General features: G+C 43.1%; 1 protein-coding gene and 1 long non-coding RNA gene across 2 annotated transcripts; one reads left to right on the forward strand and one right to left on the reverse strand.

Moving 5' to 3' along the window:
• Window positions 1–6,547: 6,547 nt before the first annotated feature.
• AGA (aspartylglucosaminidase) lies at window positions 6,548–17,110 on the reverse strand. Its single transcript, XM_023252312.2, has 9 exons — window positions 16,914–17,110; window positions 14,927–15,080; window positions 14,043–14,155; window positions 12,626–12,738; window positions 11,077–11,191; window positions 10,060–10,135; window positions 9,109–9,216; window positions 8,264–8,397; window positions 6,548–6,793 (listed from the first exon to the last, which is right to left on the reverse strand). The coding sequence occupies exons 1-9, from the start codon at window positions 17,038–17,040 to the stop codon at window positions 6,693–6,695; spliced, it is 1,041 nt and encodes a 346-aa protein (XP_023108080.1). The 5' UTR covers window positions 17,041–17,110; the 3' UTR covers window positions 6,548–6,692.
• LOC123384747 lies at window positions 6,700–10,180 on the forward strand. The gene is made up of 2 exons (XR_006596245.1): window positions 6,700–6,838; window positions 9,058–10,180. It is a non-coding gene; the product is annotated as an uncharacterized LOC123384747 (long non-coding RNA).
• Window positions 17,111–18,545: the final 1,435 nt, after the last annotated feature.

Below are 18,545 nucleotides of genomic sequence, written 5' to 3' on the forward strand. Positions count from 1 at the left end.
ATATAGTGTACATGTATATTTCTAGCAACTTTAGGTCAGTATCCTAGAAGAGTACTTCAAGACCTATAACAATTTTAACAGGGAAGGACTCTTGAAGTATCATTTATCTATCCATTATTTGGTATGTGTTATTTAGTTGTACACCTTGTTATAATTTGAATTATATTAGTTACCATCCCTTTGATTGTTTTCTTTAAAAAAATGATAATATCTAGGGTTGTAGACGAGATTCCTGAGTAGAATTTGATTATTTCATTTAAAGAAATGATAATATCTAGGGTTTCAGATGGGATTCCTGAATAGAATAAGGAATCTTTTTGAAATTTTATCACAACCACTTTAACATTCTTTGCGTGAACAGCTTCAGACGGTTGTCTTTGGCCTTTGTAAAACAATTCTTTAGAGTCTGCATTTGTGAAACTACATTCCTTGTCCTTATCTTCAATTTAACTGCAGGCCTATAATCATTTACCTCAAATAGACAACAGACAGGGAATAATAACAAAATAAGGGATTTCCTACTAATAACTGTTGACAGAGTGCCAAGAATTGTGAAGAGTTGGAGATCTCATCCTACTTGACGGATAACAAGGTAGCCTGCTAATTTCATGGAAGCTGGCAGAAGACAAGAGATACTGGGTCAGAGACAAAGGACTTGCTTGCTTATACAGCACAGCAAACAGCATGGTCTTCCTATTCAGGTCCCTCCTAGGTCCGGTGAGGGTACAGAGCAGTGGGCTTGGGTGGGCAAGGCACACAGTAAGGCTGCATCACAACTGAGGAAACTCAAGCTCAGGAAACCCTCATTTTTATAAGGAGGTTGCAAGCAAATCTGCCTAACATTTGCCTTAAAAAAAAAAAGATTCTTTTTATTATGCTGGACAGCAAGCAAACTGCCCCTTGCCCGGGAAAGGGACACTATCTCAATCAAGGTTTTGCTTTAGAAACGTTGAAAAGAATAGTCCAGAACAGACGCCAGTGCTATGCCTGCCTGAGAGGGTTGTAGTCAGTGCATGTAAAATATCAAAACTCACAATACTCATATTATCTTCCTTAATCAGCTTTTGGTAGAATAAAACGACACCACACATAAAATTGTTCAGTATTGTTCAATGCTGAATCGATGCAGGCTATTATTTATTTATCTATTTTTTAATGTTTATTGTTTTTAAAAAAATTTTTCGTAACATTATTATTATTTTTTTTTTTTTGAGAGACAGAGATGGAACACAAGCAGGGGAGGGGCAGAGAGAGAGGCAGACACAGAATCCGAAGCAGGCTCCAGGCTCTGAGCTGTCAGCACAGAGCCCGACGCGGGGCTTGAACCCATGAACTGCGAGATCACACCCTGAGCTGAAGTCCGACGCTTCACGGACGGACCCCCCCCACCCCCGCGAGAGCCCTGATGCAGACTATTATTATATAAGACTCCAGCCCATAGTCACATGCAAGACTTTCAATACTTGAGCTTTCTTCCTTGTTACTAAAAACAGTATTTGCATTTTGTTTCCTTTCAGACTTCAATTTTTTAGAGCAGTTTTAGGTTCGCAGCAAAACTGAGCAGAAAGTACACAAAGTTCCATTAACAGCCCTTTCCCCACACAGGCCTGGCTTCCCCTACTGTTGCAGGATGTTTCACCCCAACACCCGGGGTTCGTTGTTTCTCCGCTTCGAAGAATGAGGAGGTGGACACTATTAGAGTACAGGATCAGAAAGGAAGAAGAGTAGGAACGTTCTCTTTACAAAGAGGGGGCTTTGAAGGTGAGTAGTCACAAGTCTAGGCAAGTCCTGGTTTTCTAAGGTCAGCACCCCCTTCCCTTCCCTCTCTTTCCTTCTCAGGTTCTACCCCTATTGGCTTGCCGGTGCTAGGGGCTGGGTTGCCCATTCCTGACTGGCTCGATTCCATTGTATGGGGGCTGGTCTATGGCCATATCATTCCTTGTGGGGTCATGTGTTCTGTGGTCCACTACTTATTTTTAATCAGGTCTTTTGTCAAATTCCTGAGGAGAACCTGTGGGGCAGTGGGTGCTGTCTGTTACATTCTCAAGAGGAACCTTACACCTGGGGGGTTTGCTGTGTGGTCAGACCCTCCCAGCGTTGTTCCAACCTAGGTGTTTTTCCCCACCCTGGGACCTCAGGTCCTGACCTTTCCCTCTCAGCCTATTTCGTCCCATCTTTCCCTATTACCGTCAACATTTGCAGCAGGATGGGGCATTTGTTACACCTCTGTCACCCAAAGTCCAGTAGTTTCCATGAGGGTCACACTTGGTGTTCTATGTTCTGTAGGTTTGGACAAATGCACAGTGACCCGTGTCCACCACTATAGTATCATGCGGAGTAGTCTTACTGCCCTGAAAATCCTTTGTTCAGCCTGTTCACCCCACCCTCCTCCCTAATCCCTGACAACCACTGATCTTTTTTACCGTTCCCATCCTTGTGTCTTTTCTAGAATGTCATAGTTGGAACCAAACTACACATACAGGCTTCTTAAACACATAAGGGAATTCTTAACACAGCCATCCATAACCTTCCTCCCCAGCAATGCCTTTGACTTCTTGATTAATTTCTAACCGATATCTTTCTAGGTATTTTTTGTCTGTTTTTTTTTTTAACTCCTTGTGTCTTTTAAACAGTTCATTTGTAGTAAGTTTAATAACCTCCATAAAACTTTTCAACTACTTAGGCATATTTTACTTATCAGTCAGAAGGTAGTTTGTTCTGGGTCACAGTCACAAAGGTTTATTTCTGTCTGTCTTTCTGTTTAATCTATCTATTTATTTACGAGTGAGAGGTGGGAGGGACAGAGAGAGAATCTGAAGCAGGTCCCACATGGGCTCAGTCTTACAGGTGAGATCATGACCTGAGCTGAAATCTAGTTGGATGTGTAACCAACTGAGCCACCCAGGTGCCCCTGCTGCCCCATTATTTAAAAAAAAAATTATTCCAGGGATTAATCAAAGTAAATAAATGAAGATGCAATTACCAACATCTTGTATTACCTAGTTGTGGCTAAGGTTTTCCTCTTTACCTGTTGTGCTAAAAAATACCAAACAGCTGAGTCATGTTCACCTATGGTAACAATCAAGAAACTTTGAGACTGTTGACACCACAATGCTTTGTTTTTCTGATGGCTGTTTTTAAACTGAGCTAAGATAATGCCCCAATTAAAGCCCAGGAAACTCCTTTGTTATGTTAGAAACCTTACAGGAAAGGAAAGCTGAAAGTCAAGAGCAGAAGAGGCAGGAACAGAATGAGGTGGTGGGAAGGGTGTGTGTAACTTTGTATCCACGCAGTATAGAAAACCTGACTAACGAAATCCAAGTGGCAGCGTTAATGTTCTCAGAAACACTTAAAGGTGACTAATCGTGTGTGTGCTAGGACAATTTATTTTCTCCTAAGTAGTAATAGACAGTAATAGGCAAGGAATAGAACATTTTCTGTGGGGTCAAAGACAAAACAAAAACAAAAAGCCAACCTGGCAGAATGGAGAGGAAAGTGTTGCAGTCTGATCTTATCTTGACCCCAAGCACCTGATAGCCTCGCACCTACACAGAGGCACAGCCAGGATAGATGTGACGCAAACCCCCGACTACTGTTCGCCATAAAAAGTTAGGTCATGATGAATGTTTCCAGGGTTGCCGTCCCACGCACTTTCTTGCTTTCACCAAGTTTTACCAGTTCTAAGTTCCATTTATGATTGGCTCACGATTCTCTCTTCAAACTGTGCTATTGCACTAGTTTCCCACGTGTCTTCCCTGCGAACCCCACAGAACGCTGCTAACCAGAAGCTCATCATCAAAGAGGTGAGCTCCCTCTGTGCACATCACCAGGGACAACAAAGCATTTCTAGCTGTTCAAAAGAAAAGATAACACATCTGCAGCATTGAAATAATATGGTATTCAAATCTAGAACCTAAAAATAGTATTTCCAAAGCTAATTCTATTTCTGTCTTTCTACATGAGATATACAGGGAAATTATTTCCATCAGGAAGAAGAAAAGTGAAAGAGTAAATATATATATTTTTTAATATTTATCTCTGAGACAAAGAGAGAGAGAGGGAGAATGGTGGCAGGTGCAGAGAGAGAGGGAGACAGAGGATCCGAGGTGGGCTCTGTGCAGAGCCTGACATGGGGCTTGAACTCACAAACCATGAGATCATGATCTGAGCCCAAGTCAGACCCTCAACCAACTGAGCCATTCAGGTGCCCCCAAAAAATACTTTTTAAAAACATAAGTGGGTTGTTTTTATCAGCTAAAACAGCTAATTTGCTGGGGAATGATAGGTCATAAAGACTTCCCATTTTTCTTTTTTTTTTTAAATTTTTTTAACGTTTATTTATTTTTGAGACAGAGAGAGACAGAGTATGAATGGGGGAGGGTCAGAGAGAGAGGGAGACACAGAATCCGAAACAGGCTCCAGGCTCTGAGCCATCAGCCCAGAGCCCGACGTGGGGCTCGAAGTCACGGACCACGAGATCATGACCTGAGCTGAAGTCAGATGCTTAACTGACTGAGCCACCCAGGCGCCCCAAGACTTCCCATTTTTCTGCTGGTAGCACCTGGCTGCCTAAAATGTGAACAGATAGCCACCACACAAAACAGGGGTCCCACCTTAACATAAACATTCTGCAAGTTTGAATCTGTCATCCTTTCCCTGTTCCAAGGCTCAATGTCAGGTTTACACAAATCCCCATACCTCATGAGAACCGTCAAAAGTTAAGATTTTCCCTTCTGGTCTGTGAGTGTAAAGCTGTAGGATTATTTCCCTCTTAGTTTACAAGTTCCCATTAGTCGCTGCTAATTCCAGATTTCAGACTTTCATTTGTAAAGACTCTGATTTGATGGGCTAGTGTCCCATGAAAAGGAGGTACTTGCAGAATGACCTCCAAAGGCCAAAGCCACCATAAGACTAAAGAAAAAGGCTGCCAAGTCCAGCTTGACAAGAAATGGTTTATTGAGGGGACTTAGGGACAGACGCGTATCTTGGGAAGCTGCAAGATAAGCAGAGGTTCACAACCCCACCTCCTGTAAAACTGCTTTTTACAGCCCTAGTGGCTGGGGGAATCACCAGAAGGGAATGTTTGAGCATCGTGGTCTCATCTCCAGAGCAGATCAAGGATGTTTTGCCCCAAGGATGTACTTTAAGGTGTGACTATACAAAAAAAAGTGTGTGTGTGTGTGTGTGTGTGTGTGTGTGTGTGTTGGCGGGGGGGGGGGGGGGGGACTGTGTTCCAGAAGTCTTCAGGTCACACACAGGTCCTCAAGGCAGATCGGTTCAAGATGCCGTTAGTCAGGTTCTCACAGCTCGAGCTGAGGGTGTTTGTGAAGAGGTTCTCCAGGCAATTATACAGGCCAGGTCTGGGAACAAGTGACCTGAAAGCATTCTGAAAACTATAGGTTTCTAGCCCTAAGTAAGTTATAAAGAACACTGCATATTACGATGAGTGCAGAAAAAGATCAGACCAGATATACTACGCTTTGAGAAGAATACTGTACATACAGGTTTAAGAATGACTCCCAATGTAAAAGATGATGATTTTGATGGAAAAGATGATGCTAGAAAGGCATATGTGCACCTCTCGTTGTCAGATAGTTGACTGAATGCTGACGAAAACAATACCAAGCTAGACGCCATTTTAGCGCCTATTTCTTTTGTTGTTGTTGTTTATTTTTGAGAGAGAGAGAGAGAGAGAGAGAGAGAGAGAAAGCAGGGGAGGGGTAGCAAGAGAGGGAGACACTGAATCCAAAGCAGGCTCCAGGCTCTGAGCTGTCAGCAGAGAGCCCGACGTGGGGTTCCAACTCACGAACTGTGAGATGATGACCTGAGTCACAGTCAGATGCCCATCCGAGATACCCAGGCGCTCCACTGCCTGTTTCTAAGTGGCATCACCAACCTCTACACATGAGATTCGTAACACCATAGTATCCATCAAGTGCCAGAAAACATTTTCAGAACAAATTATCATACTAGATATCAGTAGCTAAAAGATCAGAGATTTTTCTGGAGAAAAAACTTCACACGCTAAGAACTCCATCAGAGGGGGGAAAGGAAAAGAAAAAGAAAAAAAATTAACACAGTTGCTCATCAGAAGACTGCCCAATATTTTCGAGTACATGCAAAAATCAACTTTATTATTAACAGCATTGTTTCCTCTTCCAATCAGTAGGGAGCATTATGTAAAACTGATAATCAGTGATAAGAGACCCATCACTGTAAGGTAATGAAAATGAATCAGGACTAATCATGCTGTGATTCATTGTTAGGTTGTTCTTAGGGTCTAAAAACTTGGGTATTCTAATTACTGTAAGTATCCAAACACCCATTAGTCCTTTTGACCTCAATATGTCACTATGGAAATTAATCCCCAAAGTTGCAATGTCTTGAAACACTGAGCAGAGATCCAAGTATCACTTAAAATTTAAACATACAGAAAATACACACACACACACACACACACACACACACACACACATTCATGTTCAGGGCATATACAAAGCTTAGATAAAAAGATCATCAAAAATGTTTCCGATGTAGAAACCACAAGTGCTAATTCAGCGCACGTTTATTTTTGCGCTTCTCTTACACAGAGAAGGTAGGATACACGAGGCACGTGAGCTGAGGACGGTACGTGACCTCTTCAGCCTTTGTTTCTTTCTTCTTTAAACAGAGATGTTGACAGACGAGAAGGATTAGATGCAGTCTACTTTTTCTTCACTCGGCTGAGTTTTTAGAGAATTATAAACCATGAAACTAAACTGAGTAAAGGTTGCAAGTTTACCGCAAGCGGCACCTGGGGTCAAGAAGAGAGAAAGTTATCCGGGTAAACAGAACGCACGTGAGTACGGTCAATACACACGTAGCTTCCTCGCCTTGCCGGTGGCGGTCGTGAACCCAACGCGAACAGAGCCACGCAGAAGCATGCTTTGTGCACGGACTAGCTGGCGGTCTGAGAGAGAAGGCCATCTCTTTGAACCTCAGAATACAGGCTGATCTGGGACTCTAGGCACGCACGCGGTCATTGCTACCACTACTATGTTTTCATAGCCTTTTCTTGGCAAAAAAATAATTTTTTTTAGGCAAGGGCTTCACATTTTATTTCCCTAGCCACTAGGACGTGACCATGATCCATTCCTAATCCTCCCCTCCCCTTTCTCCCTGCTCTTTCCTACTTTCCTACTCCCACGCAAAGCTAGACGAGCTCTTTGTTAAGACACTCTGTGTCTAATCCGGTTAGCCTCACTGACGGGGTTCCCTGCTGCCCTACCAGACACACACCCCTATGGCAATAGGGGACTTCTTCCCCGCCACCCCCCCCCCCCCGCAAACACCTTGCAGGGGCCTCTTCTAATGCCAATAATTTAAGGAACGAGTTAATTTTAAATTCATCTACCATTATATAATTGTCATTTTTACATCTTGTTAAATCCAACTCTGAGCCTTCTACGGTTTCTTTCTTAACACCGAATCAATCAAACCGACTTACTTTAAATGTAAAGCCTTCTCCCCCGCCCCCCCATAACGTCTATTGACTTTGGTATCTCAGCACTTAAAAAAGAATAAGGAATTCCTCAAACAAGTTTTTCAAATACAGAACTGTGGGAAGGAAAAGATCAAAGAACAATAATAAGCAGTCTAACCTAATAAGTTATATTGATCAGTAAGCTGTATCTCTTCCCCATCTGAAAATGCACTAATGAGAAGCAGCAGTGGTTGATCTTGAAACACTTTGAAACGGTGATAGGCTCATATAGAAAGTTAATGAAGCAAAGGACATGCCTCAAATGCTGTGCAAAAATAATTCTGCCAACTTCTTTGGTTTACTAATTAGTAATACATTTTGTATCTTGGAGCCCCAAGAAGGTCTAAATGACTGAGACATTAATATAATGAATGGAAAAGAAGCAGGGAAGATAATTTGTCCCTATCGACCTCGAATTAATAAAAGCATCTGACTAGAGTTAGCCCATCTCAGCATGTACTGGAGCTGAAGCTAAACCTGACGTAGGACCAATGTCAAAGATAAGAATTAAGAGCCAAAGAGTAGGTCATCACCACTAGCAGTCAACCAAAGGGGGGGTTTAGGTATATTTAAGGACTCTGGGGGTCTTGACGGATCAACAATTAACATTTACCTGGTGCCTGCCCGATACGGTCCCTGTTTCCATTGTATTGCAGCAAAAATACACCAGAGTATTTTTTAGCGTACGTTTGCAACAACATTTACGAGTTCACACAAATACGAATTCCACATAAAACTTACCATAACTTCCGGTCACGTTGGCACATATCACAGCCCCAAAGAAGTTTGGAAAATACTTCTGAATTCTTGAAACCACTTTCCGGCAAGCTACGGTCGGATCTTCTCCTCCTCTCATATACTCTACAGCCTGGTAGCTGGTTTAAACAGAGGCGAAACTTAAGCATCACAGAACAAAGTCCAAGGGTGTTAACGCAAAGTTAAGACACCTAAAACCATCCGAGCTGTCACATGTGTGATGAAATACATACAGAGAAGTTGGTAGCACCTGTGAAAGCATCAACACGAAAGGAAGTAAACCTTGACCCCATGTCTGTCTTTTCAGCTAATCTGTCCCTCAATTTCAGATGAGGACTATTATCTTCGGCTCTGGCTGAGTAACTGCTACCCAGTAACAACAGCCAGAAGTGATAAAAAAAAAAAAAAAAGAGAGGTTCTATTTAAACAGGAAATGGGGCTACAATCAGTGGGGGAAGTACTGGGCATGTGCAAAACATCCAGTCGTAATGATCATCTTTCAGTAATTAATTGCACACCGTGACTGACTTCCCCGCTTTTATCGCCAATTATCACCCTTCCTTTACTCAGTGGCCTTGCATAAATTATTTAAATACATCATAAGTGTTCTCATCTGTGAATTAAAGCAAGAAATATTCTATTTCAGAGGACAATGATTACTTAATTTAAATTATCATCAAAAATGATAGGTGGAGAGTGTGGAGGTAGGATTTCTAAGCAGGGCTGGTACCCACAAAATCAGACTGCATGGCACAAACCATCACTTTCTGTCTTGACAGACAACATCTCCCCTAAGGATCTCCAAGGGTCAGAGATGTGAGGACTCACACCTTGGTAGAAAGCGCATCAGGATGTCCCCATCCCCAGTGGCCGCGGCTGCTCCTGCGGTATCATCGGCATAGGCACCAGCTCCAGGTATCGGTGAATCTCCGACTCGACTATGTGAGGGCACAGCACAGTGATTTAGGACAGGAGACCAAGAGTGAGTTCACACACTGTTTTATGGGAGGTTTCCACAATAGGGGATGTTTCTAATTCGCCACTCAGGATCGTTTTAAGTAAATTCTTCATCGGAACACACAGATCAAAGATTTTCATTAGTTTTTCAGCTAAGGTTTCCATAAACCTAATTATGTAAGAATTGGATACCAGTTGGTTATATATCAGGACGGCACAGATTTACAGTGACTGTTCAATTATTACTATCCTTTATCATCAGATTTCTGGATTATCTCAATAGGTTCAAACTGGTTTTCCTCATCTATAATCTACTCCTGCTTTCTATCTGATGTGCCAAAATTTTACCAAGGTTTTTCCTTGTAATAAACCTTCAGTGTTTTTCTGCTATTTTAAAACAAAGGCAGAAATCTTTAAAGTGACTGAGGACTCTCTGAAATCTGGCTCCGGTCCTCCTCCCAGGTACCCGACACTCATGCTATTTCTCTCCCCTCCAGGGGGAGCCCTGAACTCGAGCGTGTACGACTCAAGCTCCCTTCCCCTCCTGAGGCTCAGGCTCAGCCCCCAGGATCTCTCTGCTGGTCTCCCCAACTGCCTGCCCTGCTTACTCAGGCACCACTCCCATCCCTGAGCTCCGCAGCACTGGCTGTGACGCCCACTCCGGTGGCACTTAGCACGTACTAATTTATTTTCGTTCACATTTACTTATCTCAGCTGTGAGGGTAGGGTTGTGCTTTATGTTTTGCATCTCCCATTAGCACCTTGCACATATTGGTTTACACTCAATACATATTTGCGAGATCTGTTCTTTTCGAAACACTAACCCATGTATTTTGAATTTTATACCATTTGTAGATGTACCAGCAGCAGTACGCCCCATCTTATGGACTACAACCATGCCTAGAAGTTAAAAAAAAAAAATCATTGTATCAACTCTGAGGTTTACCTCAAGTATAAAGAAATAATCGAGCTGTTGGTAATATAAATATCCTCATTCATTAATTTCAGGTAGAAGAAAATAGGAAGCTCAGGAATACTGAAACTTATATTGGCTGTGTCATTTGTACTGTTTCAGAACCCAATGTCAGCATCATTTGGTAGACTTTCCATATCCTTACTCTTCAAGTTACTCAGTTACCTTTCAAAGGTAATTCCAAAAAAAAAATCACTGATATAGAATAAGGGAAATTTTCAACATTATAGCTCAGATATGGCAAACAACATAAAATTATTAAAGAACTAACTACACATCAAATAGGGGCACCTGACTGGCTCAGTCAGAAGAACATGTGACTCTTGATCCAAAGGTCCTGATTTTGAGCCCCATGTTGGATAAAGAGATTACTTAAGTAAATGAATAAATAAAAACTACAAAAAAACCCAACTAAATATGAAATAAAGATTTAAATATCTACAAGTGGATAATCACTAGATTTTAGGAGCCCTGTATAAAGTAGTTTACCAAAATGTAAATAGATGTGATGAAAAGAATGTGCATGCTTATTTAGCAGTTAAAACAGTTAAAATCACCATCTGGCACTGTAAATAGGGATAAAGAAGTTAAGAACTAAAGGACGGCAATTAAAAATGGCCAAACTTTGGGGCACCTTAGGGGCTCAGTCAAGTAATCCTCCAACTCTTGATTTCAGCTCAGGTCATGAGCCCAGGGTCGTGGGATTGAGACCTGCATTGGGCTCTGAGCTGAGTGTGGGGCCTGCTTAAAATTCTTTATCTCTATCCCTCTGCCTCCTCCCCGGCTCACATGGTCTCTCTCTCTAAAGTAAAATTAAAAAAAAAATGGCTGAACTTTAACCATAAAAGTTATGTAAAAGGCAAATTACCAATTGTATCATGACTGTAATTATCTCCTGTTTCTTTATAGGTAGGACCATCTTGCTTTAAGATACTAGGTGGTTTGTAAGGTCCACAGTATTTTGAAGCATCTGGCACAACATTCTGCAAACAAGATTTAAGTTTTATTTTTTAGGAAAGTTCATTTTAGAAATTGGCAAGCAGTTCCATACAATGACTAAACATGAGCAAGAAACCAAAAGGATGTCTGGTAACAGAAAGCTATGAATTAAAAACCAAAGATTAGCTGAGTCTTATGTGAACAGATAGATATAATTCTATTTAATACCTAGTCTTATCTCAGAATTACATAACGTAGAATAATAGACATCTATGTCTGGAAACGATCCCTGATTTTTCTCTCTCTACGGCTAAAGTTCTCAGCACAGTGGCAGATAACAAATGAAGATTTTTTTTTTATTAGATCTTAATCCTCAAAGGAATCAGGTACACAGCCCTACCTTTAAATTTCAGAATCTGTTCCCTGGCCAATGAAGAATTCTGAGATTTAAAGGAAAATCTATTTTAAAAACCTTCTTTATTTCTGGGGCTCCCGGCAGCTCAGACAGTTAATTAAGCATCTGACTCTTGATTCCAGCTTCGGTCACGACCTCATGGTCGTGAGATAAAGCCCTGCATCCAGCTCCATGCTGATAGTGTGGAGCTTGCTTAGGATTCTCTCTCTCTTTCTCTCTCTCAAATAAATAAACTTTAAATAAAAAAAAAAACAAAACCCTTCTTTATTTCAAAGCTACGTTTGTGTGAACATATTCTAAGTTGTACTTGTAGATTCCTCTGTGGATCACAAAGACACAAGAAAATAATCCAAATCCATTAATTTAGGTTGTATATGTGGATTAGTATTTGATCAAGAAACCTACTACCTATATCTTCCTCATTAGCACACTTAGTGCCTCCCCTGACCTGGTTTTATCCATTTGCCGCTTTTAGATGCTAACTAAGCCCAGAGACTCCTTAGTTACTCAAACGTAATTAGGATTTGGGGGAAGAAACAGATGAGACCAAGGCAGTCCACAGAAGGGTTCTGGATGGCAAAGAAAACCTGATTTATGCTCAAAGTCTCAGTGATTTAAGGATAAATTATCCCGGCAGTAACACACTAGACACCAAATAGTATAGATCCAGTCAAATAAGGGTAAGATAAGGGGTATACTCCACATAGACAAAATGTAAGACATATTCTAGATGAATGATTTCCAAACTTTGATTTTTTTTAGACTTGGAACCTTCTGTCACAAGGAAATACAAGCAGAGCAGGTCTGACTGAGGACACCCCCTCTTCCTGCGGCACACCCGTCAGTTTGAAAGCTACTGCAAGGAACCAGGAGTTTTCCACCAGAGATGTGCATGAGAAGCAGCTAAGGAACGTTCATGAACATCCATGCCCAGAGAGTCACCTTCAGTCATTGTTTCTAAAGTGCAGCCAGGGTGATAACCAGCACCTTAGGCAACAGAGGGCAGACAGGATGTCACTGAGTATTTTCTAATGATCTGCTTGTAAGAATTATGTCTACATACCCTCCAGTAATTTGGCTGGCAATTCCGAGCAAGCCAATCTGAATGAAGGGCTCGGGAAGTATTGGTAGATAAATCCTCACTGATAAAGCCCATACTCTCAGCAAATTTGGTGGCTGGAGATTAGGAAGAGAAGGAAAATGTACATTAGTTAAGCACGGTTTTCTAAACAAAACACATGTACGTGGAGTGTTCTCGGTTCTCGATTAGTGGTCTCTTAAGTGGGGTATATCATCCTGGGTCGCACAAAGACTTTCAGAGCAATATTTAGACGGGAACGGTGTTAAGGCAGTTTCAACTGATCTTCTTGAGACCCTGGGGTGTGTATGGTGACAGTTCTCTGTTCCACCCCCTTCACAATCCCCCTTCTTGTACATCACAAAAGGGAAAGCACCCCGCTCACCGACACAGAATCTTACTGTTCTAACTAGGGCACCATACCCAGTGTTGAGACCCCACACAAGGGGCCAACTGGATTCTATGCATGAGTAACAAACAGACCTTTTTGTTTGTCAGGCAGTTTTTAATTCTGGATTTCGGCACAATTGAAGGACGCCTACTGGAGTTATTAGCTAATACAACATTAAAAACCGTATTTTGGGGGGCACCTGGGTGGTGCAGTCAGTTAAGCATCCGACTTTGGCTCAGGTCATGATCTCACAGTCCATGAGTTCAAGCCCCATGTCCAGCTCTGTGCTGACAGCTCAGGGCTGGAGCCTGCTTTGGATTCTGTGTCTCCCTCTCTCTCTGCCCCTCCCTCCCCCCCTCAAAAATAAACATTAAAAAAATATATTAAAAAAAGTATTTTGGGGGTGCCTGGGTGGCTCAGTTGGTTAAGCATCTGACTCTTGATTTCAGCTCAAGTCATGATCTCACAGTGCATGAGTTTGAGCCCCACGTCGGGCTCTGTGCTGACAGTGTGGAACCTTCTTTGGATTCTGTCTCCCTTTCTCTCTGCCCCTCCCCTACTTGCTCTCTATATTTCATCAAAATAAATAAAAATAAACTTAAAAAAATATTAAAAAAAAATTTTTTTAAGTATATTTGATTATAGATCATGGTATGATTTTGGGCATATAACTTGGAAGACGTTTAAGCAAGGGACAAAAATACACTGGTGCCCATCTTTTGATGTTAAGAATGCTCTGCGCTCTGTGCAACTAGTTCAGGAGGAGAAATGATGTTGACTCATATTTCCATCCAGCAATTATCTCCCCATAGATAATGAACTAATTTTTAAAACCCTATTTTACAGATGAAGAAAGTGTGAATTTAGAAGTAACTTATCTGATGGTAAATAGATGTTAAGCAAAACAGCTAGAATTTGACCTTGCGTTGGCTTTTATCTACTATTTTCTATTTTCACAGTGAGGAATATAGACAAAGGACTAGATAAAGTTCCAGTGTAGCTAAAATATACCTGACTCTCCCACTAAAAGCGTGTGTGCTGTATGTTCCAGAACTTTCCGTGCCACACCAATAGCGTTTTTAATTCGTCTGAGACCTCCCACTGCTCCTACGTTCATTGTAGTGCTGCAAGAAAAAAAGCACAGTAAGATTTATTAAGGTACTTTCTCAGGTTCACAGATAAAAACTACATTGATTTACTCCAAGCAATAGCTTTGTAGGATAAACTCCACTGTCTTAACGTAAAGATGATACCACATCCATGAAGTGCATACAAATTCCCATGATCAGATAAATTAAGGAACAAATAGCAAATCAACCTACAGCATACTCCAACAGCACCACAATTCAAAGTTCCTCCTAGCTTTTTTGTTGTTGTTACTTTTGAGATAGTGGATGCGGGGGAGGGGCAGAGAGCGAGGGGGACAGAGGATCCAAAGCGGGATCTGCACTGACAGCCCCAAGCCCCATGTGGGGCTTGACCTCACAAACTGCGAGATTACGACCTGAGCCAAAGTGAGACACTCAACTGACTGAGCCGCTCAGGTGCACCCCCCCTACCCCGACTTTTAAACATGGCTTCTAAAGAGTTTTAAGGCTTCAGGTCATGCAAACCACACCGTACATAGAAGTCAGTTAAGTGATTGTTTACCACGTCTAGAGACGTATTTCTGTAGTGTGGGATTCTATGTGTTCTAAGGAGACTACTGCATCCATATGAAATTTCCATTATTCTAATGACTTTCTCTTAACTTGTGTTTGGAAAGGCTGGGCACCATAAGCTAGGGGTTCTGACCTGATGAAACTTACGTATTCGTCCGTCTTGCTCTCAGTAGAAGCAAGTAGATCAGTAGAAGACTGATCAGTGTGACTCAACATGGGGTGAAGATTTCTTACCCGTCCATGATCATGGCATCCAGTGTGGTCTCTCCAAGTTCATCAGGACTCCCTCCAAAGCCCACGGTACCGTCACACTGTTCCCTCTCACACACAGCACAGCCCTGCTCAACTGCATCCAAGGGAGAGCCTCCAGATGCTAACGTCCTCCAAGCTGTTAATCAAATCCCAGGAGTGCTGGTTTATATATTGATTTTTTTTTCCAATGCCAAATGCAACAAACCAGAAATGTTTTGAGCACTCATCTAAAAAAATATTTTCATGTTTACCCTTAAACAGAATTTTACTTTATTAAGTAAATGAGTGATACAGACAAATTGTATAATGCAACTATTTACCGTGAAGAATTTAAACACTATTGATGTAAAGTGAGGGTTTTTTATTTTTTACCTACTAATATGTCTATGCTGTGTAAGAAATGTCTTCTCTCCTTCAATTTTATAATTGAAGCCACTAAAAGGCAGTTAAATTGAAAGTTCATTAAATCACGGGCTTATAAATTTCTTATGTATCATTAGATTATTAAAAATATACACAACGAGGACTTTTATTACGGTAACATCAATCATGGCAAGTCTCAATAACCACTTCCTAACAGCAAATAATTACAATGTGGGCTTCACAGCGTTTAATCCATTTAATCTGCACAATAGCTTTTCAGGTAAGTACTGTACAATTAGTCTCATTTTAAGTCGGAGCAAACAGACCCAGACAGGTTAAGGAACTTGTTCAAGGTCACACAACTTGAACAGGATTCAAAAGCCATTTGGGCACTGCTTTGTTCTCTGGAGCCCCGTACCTTGGCAAGGGATGGGGGAGATCTTTGGTGGTCAATGTCTTACGAATCAAAACAGAACTCTTTGAAGGGAAGGCGCTTCTATGGGTGGGTCATTTTTAAGTATTAACCACTGGGCCTACAGAATTGAAAGTGTATTTCAAGAAGTTCCCCCTTTCACTACGAAGAACCTTTACATGTCCCCTGCACTGGCCACTGCACTTTTTCTCTCATCATGGCTCCAAGGCCGGGAATTTCTTTCTCACAGACTGTTTCCACCTTTTCTGAATCAGATGCACTGCCTCTAACACTCAAACTTATGTCCGCCAAGCTCTGGAGCCACTTCTGCCCCAGTGAGTTGTACCAGCAGCCTCAGACGGGGGGGAAAGGAGTCGGAAATTACTCTTGGGGTAGTAGGTCTTGGAATGAATGAGGCAAACATATGCAATCCAATGAATAAATGACAAGTTCATGGCATGGACAGGATTGAATGAAAGCACAGTAGGTAGGCACCTCACGCAGACTGGGCATTAAGAGCAATAAATCGCGAAAGAGGTGATAGCTTAGTGGTTCTCCGTCTTAGCTGCAAATCAAAATCACTTAGAAAGCTTTAAAGGAAACAAATGTCTTGTTGCCAGCAGTTAAATCAAAATCTCAGGAGGTAGGGCTCAGGCACGGGAAGTTCCACAGATGATTTTAATGGCCAACCAAGATTGAAACTCTACGGCAGGTGGCAAATACAGAGTGTCAGCACAGAACACCAGAAAGTAAACGTAAAAAGCGTCTGTATGGGAAATTAATAGCCGTTTGCAAAGCTGCACTTGAGCTCATGGTATTGGGGAGATCCGAGGGGCTAGAAAGGTGAAGTAGAACAGTAGACAAGAGAAAGCCCCCCCCCCCCTCCCCGTGACAGCAGTATGGATGTCAGGCAAGACCGCGTAGGCGCCCGTGGAGGAGTCCCAGCAGAAAGGCCCTAACTGCTGCGGGTCAGGCAGCAGCAAGGTGGAAAGCATGGGGGCGCGGGGCCGAACAGAGGCAGAATGCGAAGTGAGGACCTAAAAAGCGGCTGCGGGCAGGGAGGACTCCGTAAGGGTCCAGTGCAAGAGGCGCAGCGGTGCAGGAGGGGCAGGAAGGCCCGGAGGTGAGGCTCCGGTCCCCGCCCAGGGGTCAGCCCGCCGGCCGCAGCCCCCGCCCCCGGCCGCCGCCGCGCACCTGCTTCGGTCGCGTTCCTAAAGGGCCAAGTGTTGAGGACCAGGGGCAGAGGGCTGGAGCTGCGCGCGAGGCCTGGGCCGAGCAGGAGCGGCACTAGGAGCAGAGGAAGGCTCCACTTCCGCGCCATGGCCGCGCGCCCGGCGGAGAGAGGCCAGGCGGCCGCGGAGCCCGCGGGGCCGCGCTCGCGGAACTCGTGATCGGCCGCGCCCCGCGCCCCGCCTCCCGCCGCCGGACTCGGCGGCTCCCTCGGGGGCGCGGGCTGGGCTCTCTCTGGTCTCGCGAGATTGGCCGCCGCGGGACCGCCGAAGCCGCGGAAGCCGCGGCACCCCCCGGAGGTTCCTGGCCTGGGGGCGCTGTGGCTCGGTGCTCGGGGGCCCTTCAGGTCCTCCGGGGTTTATGTTTTCTTCGAGTTGACCGAATGATTGCTGTCCCGGTTGGTAAAGGCAGACTGAGTCCTGTGTTGAGAAATCAGTATGAAATTTACGCAGTCCGCGGTTGCGTGGCCCTGGGAACATTCCCATTGACTTTAACCTTATTCTTTACATTAAAAGCTGAAGTCGACAAATTTCCAAATTCAAAATGTACTCCAGGATCCCTGGCCTCAGAGATCTGCGGAGGCTATGGCGTAGGGGTGAATCACGCTTGCTGAGAACCACAGCTCTTTGCAGGATGTGCTGTCATGATAAGTCGCTGAGCCGGAAGAAGCGGAGACAAGGGTTCACCGAAGTGCACCCTCCCCGGGGTTCAGGGCAAGAAGGGCTCCAGTTTCTAGTGTCTTCCACCTTGTGCCTGACACCTTTAAGTGCTAAATGCACGTTTGAATAAAGGTGGAATGGAGACTTGCCATTGTTAAAAGAGAAACTGAAAATAGTAAAGATTTTGAAAACTATTTTTAAGTAGACGTGCTATAAAATGTATTGTTGAAAAGTTCATTGGTAAAGTTTTACTTACATCTTTTTAATAGGGGAGGCTTGGGGGATTGATAAAAGGGATAGGTGGCCTTTGAATTGTTTCTGGAGCCGCATTTCTTGTCAAGACTTAATTTGTAAGACAGGTACAGCTGTATTTAATTCCTCAAAGACTTGGGTTGCATCCCGAATGATGTCACTTGGCTGACCCACGCATTCAAATCTATTACAGCCACTTTGCATGTTTATATCAGGGAGAATATTTTCGGTTGAGATGGAAATCAAAGCATTCCTGTCTTCTAGCTTTAGAGCTGTGTGTCTTTGCAATGTTTTAGTAAATCCTTCTACAAGGGCTTCAGAATGTTTTTTCTTTCCCTTTGGGTACGTAGCTTCATTTTAGCTTAGGGGACAAGGCCTTAAAAAGTTATTTTTTTTTTCAGTTTATTTATTTATTTTGTGAGAAAGAGAAGGCTTGCAGGCACTTGCAAGCATGAGCGGGGGAGGGGCTGAGAGAGAGGAAGGGGCTCAGCACAGAGCCCAAAGCAGGGTGCACACCCAGGAACCGAACCGTGAGATGGTGACCTGAGCCAAGACCGAGAGTCCGACGCTTTACCTACTGAGCCACCCAGGCGCCCCACCTAAAAAAGTTTTTATCAAACTCTATCAATTTCCAATTTGGCCACCTTCTGACATTAAAAAGCATCCTTTTGAATATCTTGTCAGG

The sequence above is a fragment of the Felis catus genome, chromosome B1 (assembly GCF_018350175.1).
Source record: "Felis catus isolate Fca126 chromosome B1, F.catus_Fca126_mat1.0, whole genome shotgun sequence".
NCBI classification, from domain to species: Eukaryota; Metazoa; Chordata; class Mammalia; order Carnivora; family Felidae; genus Felis; species Felis catus.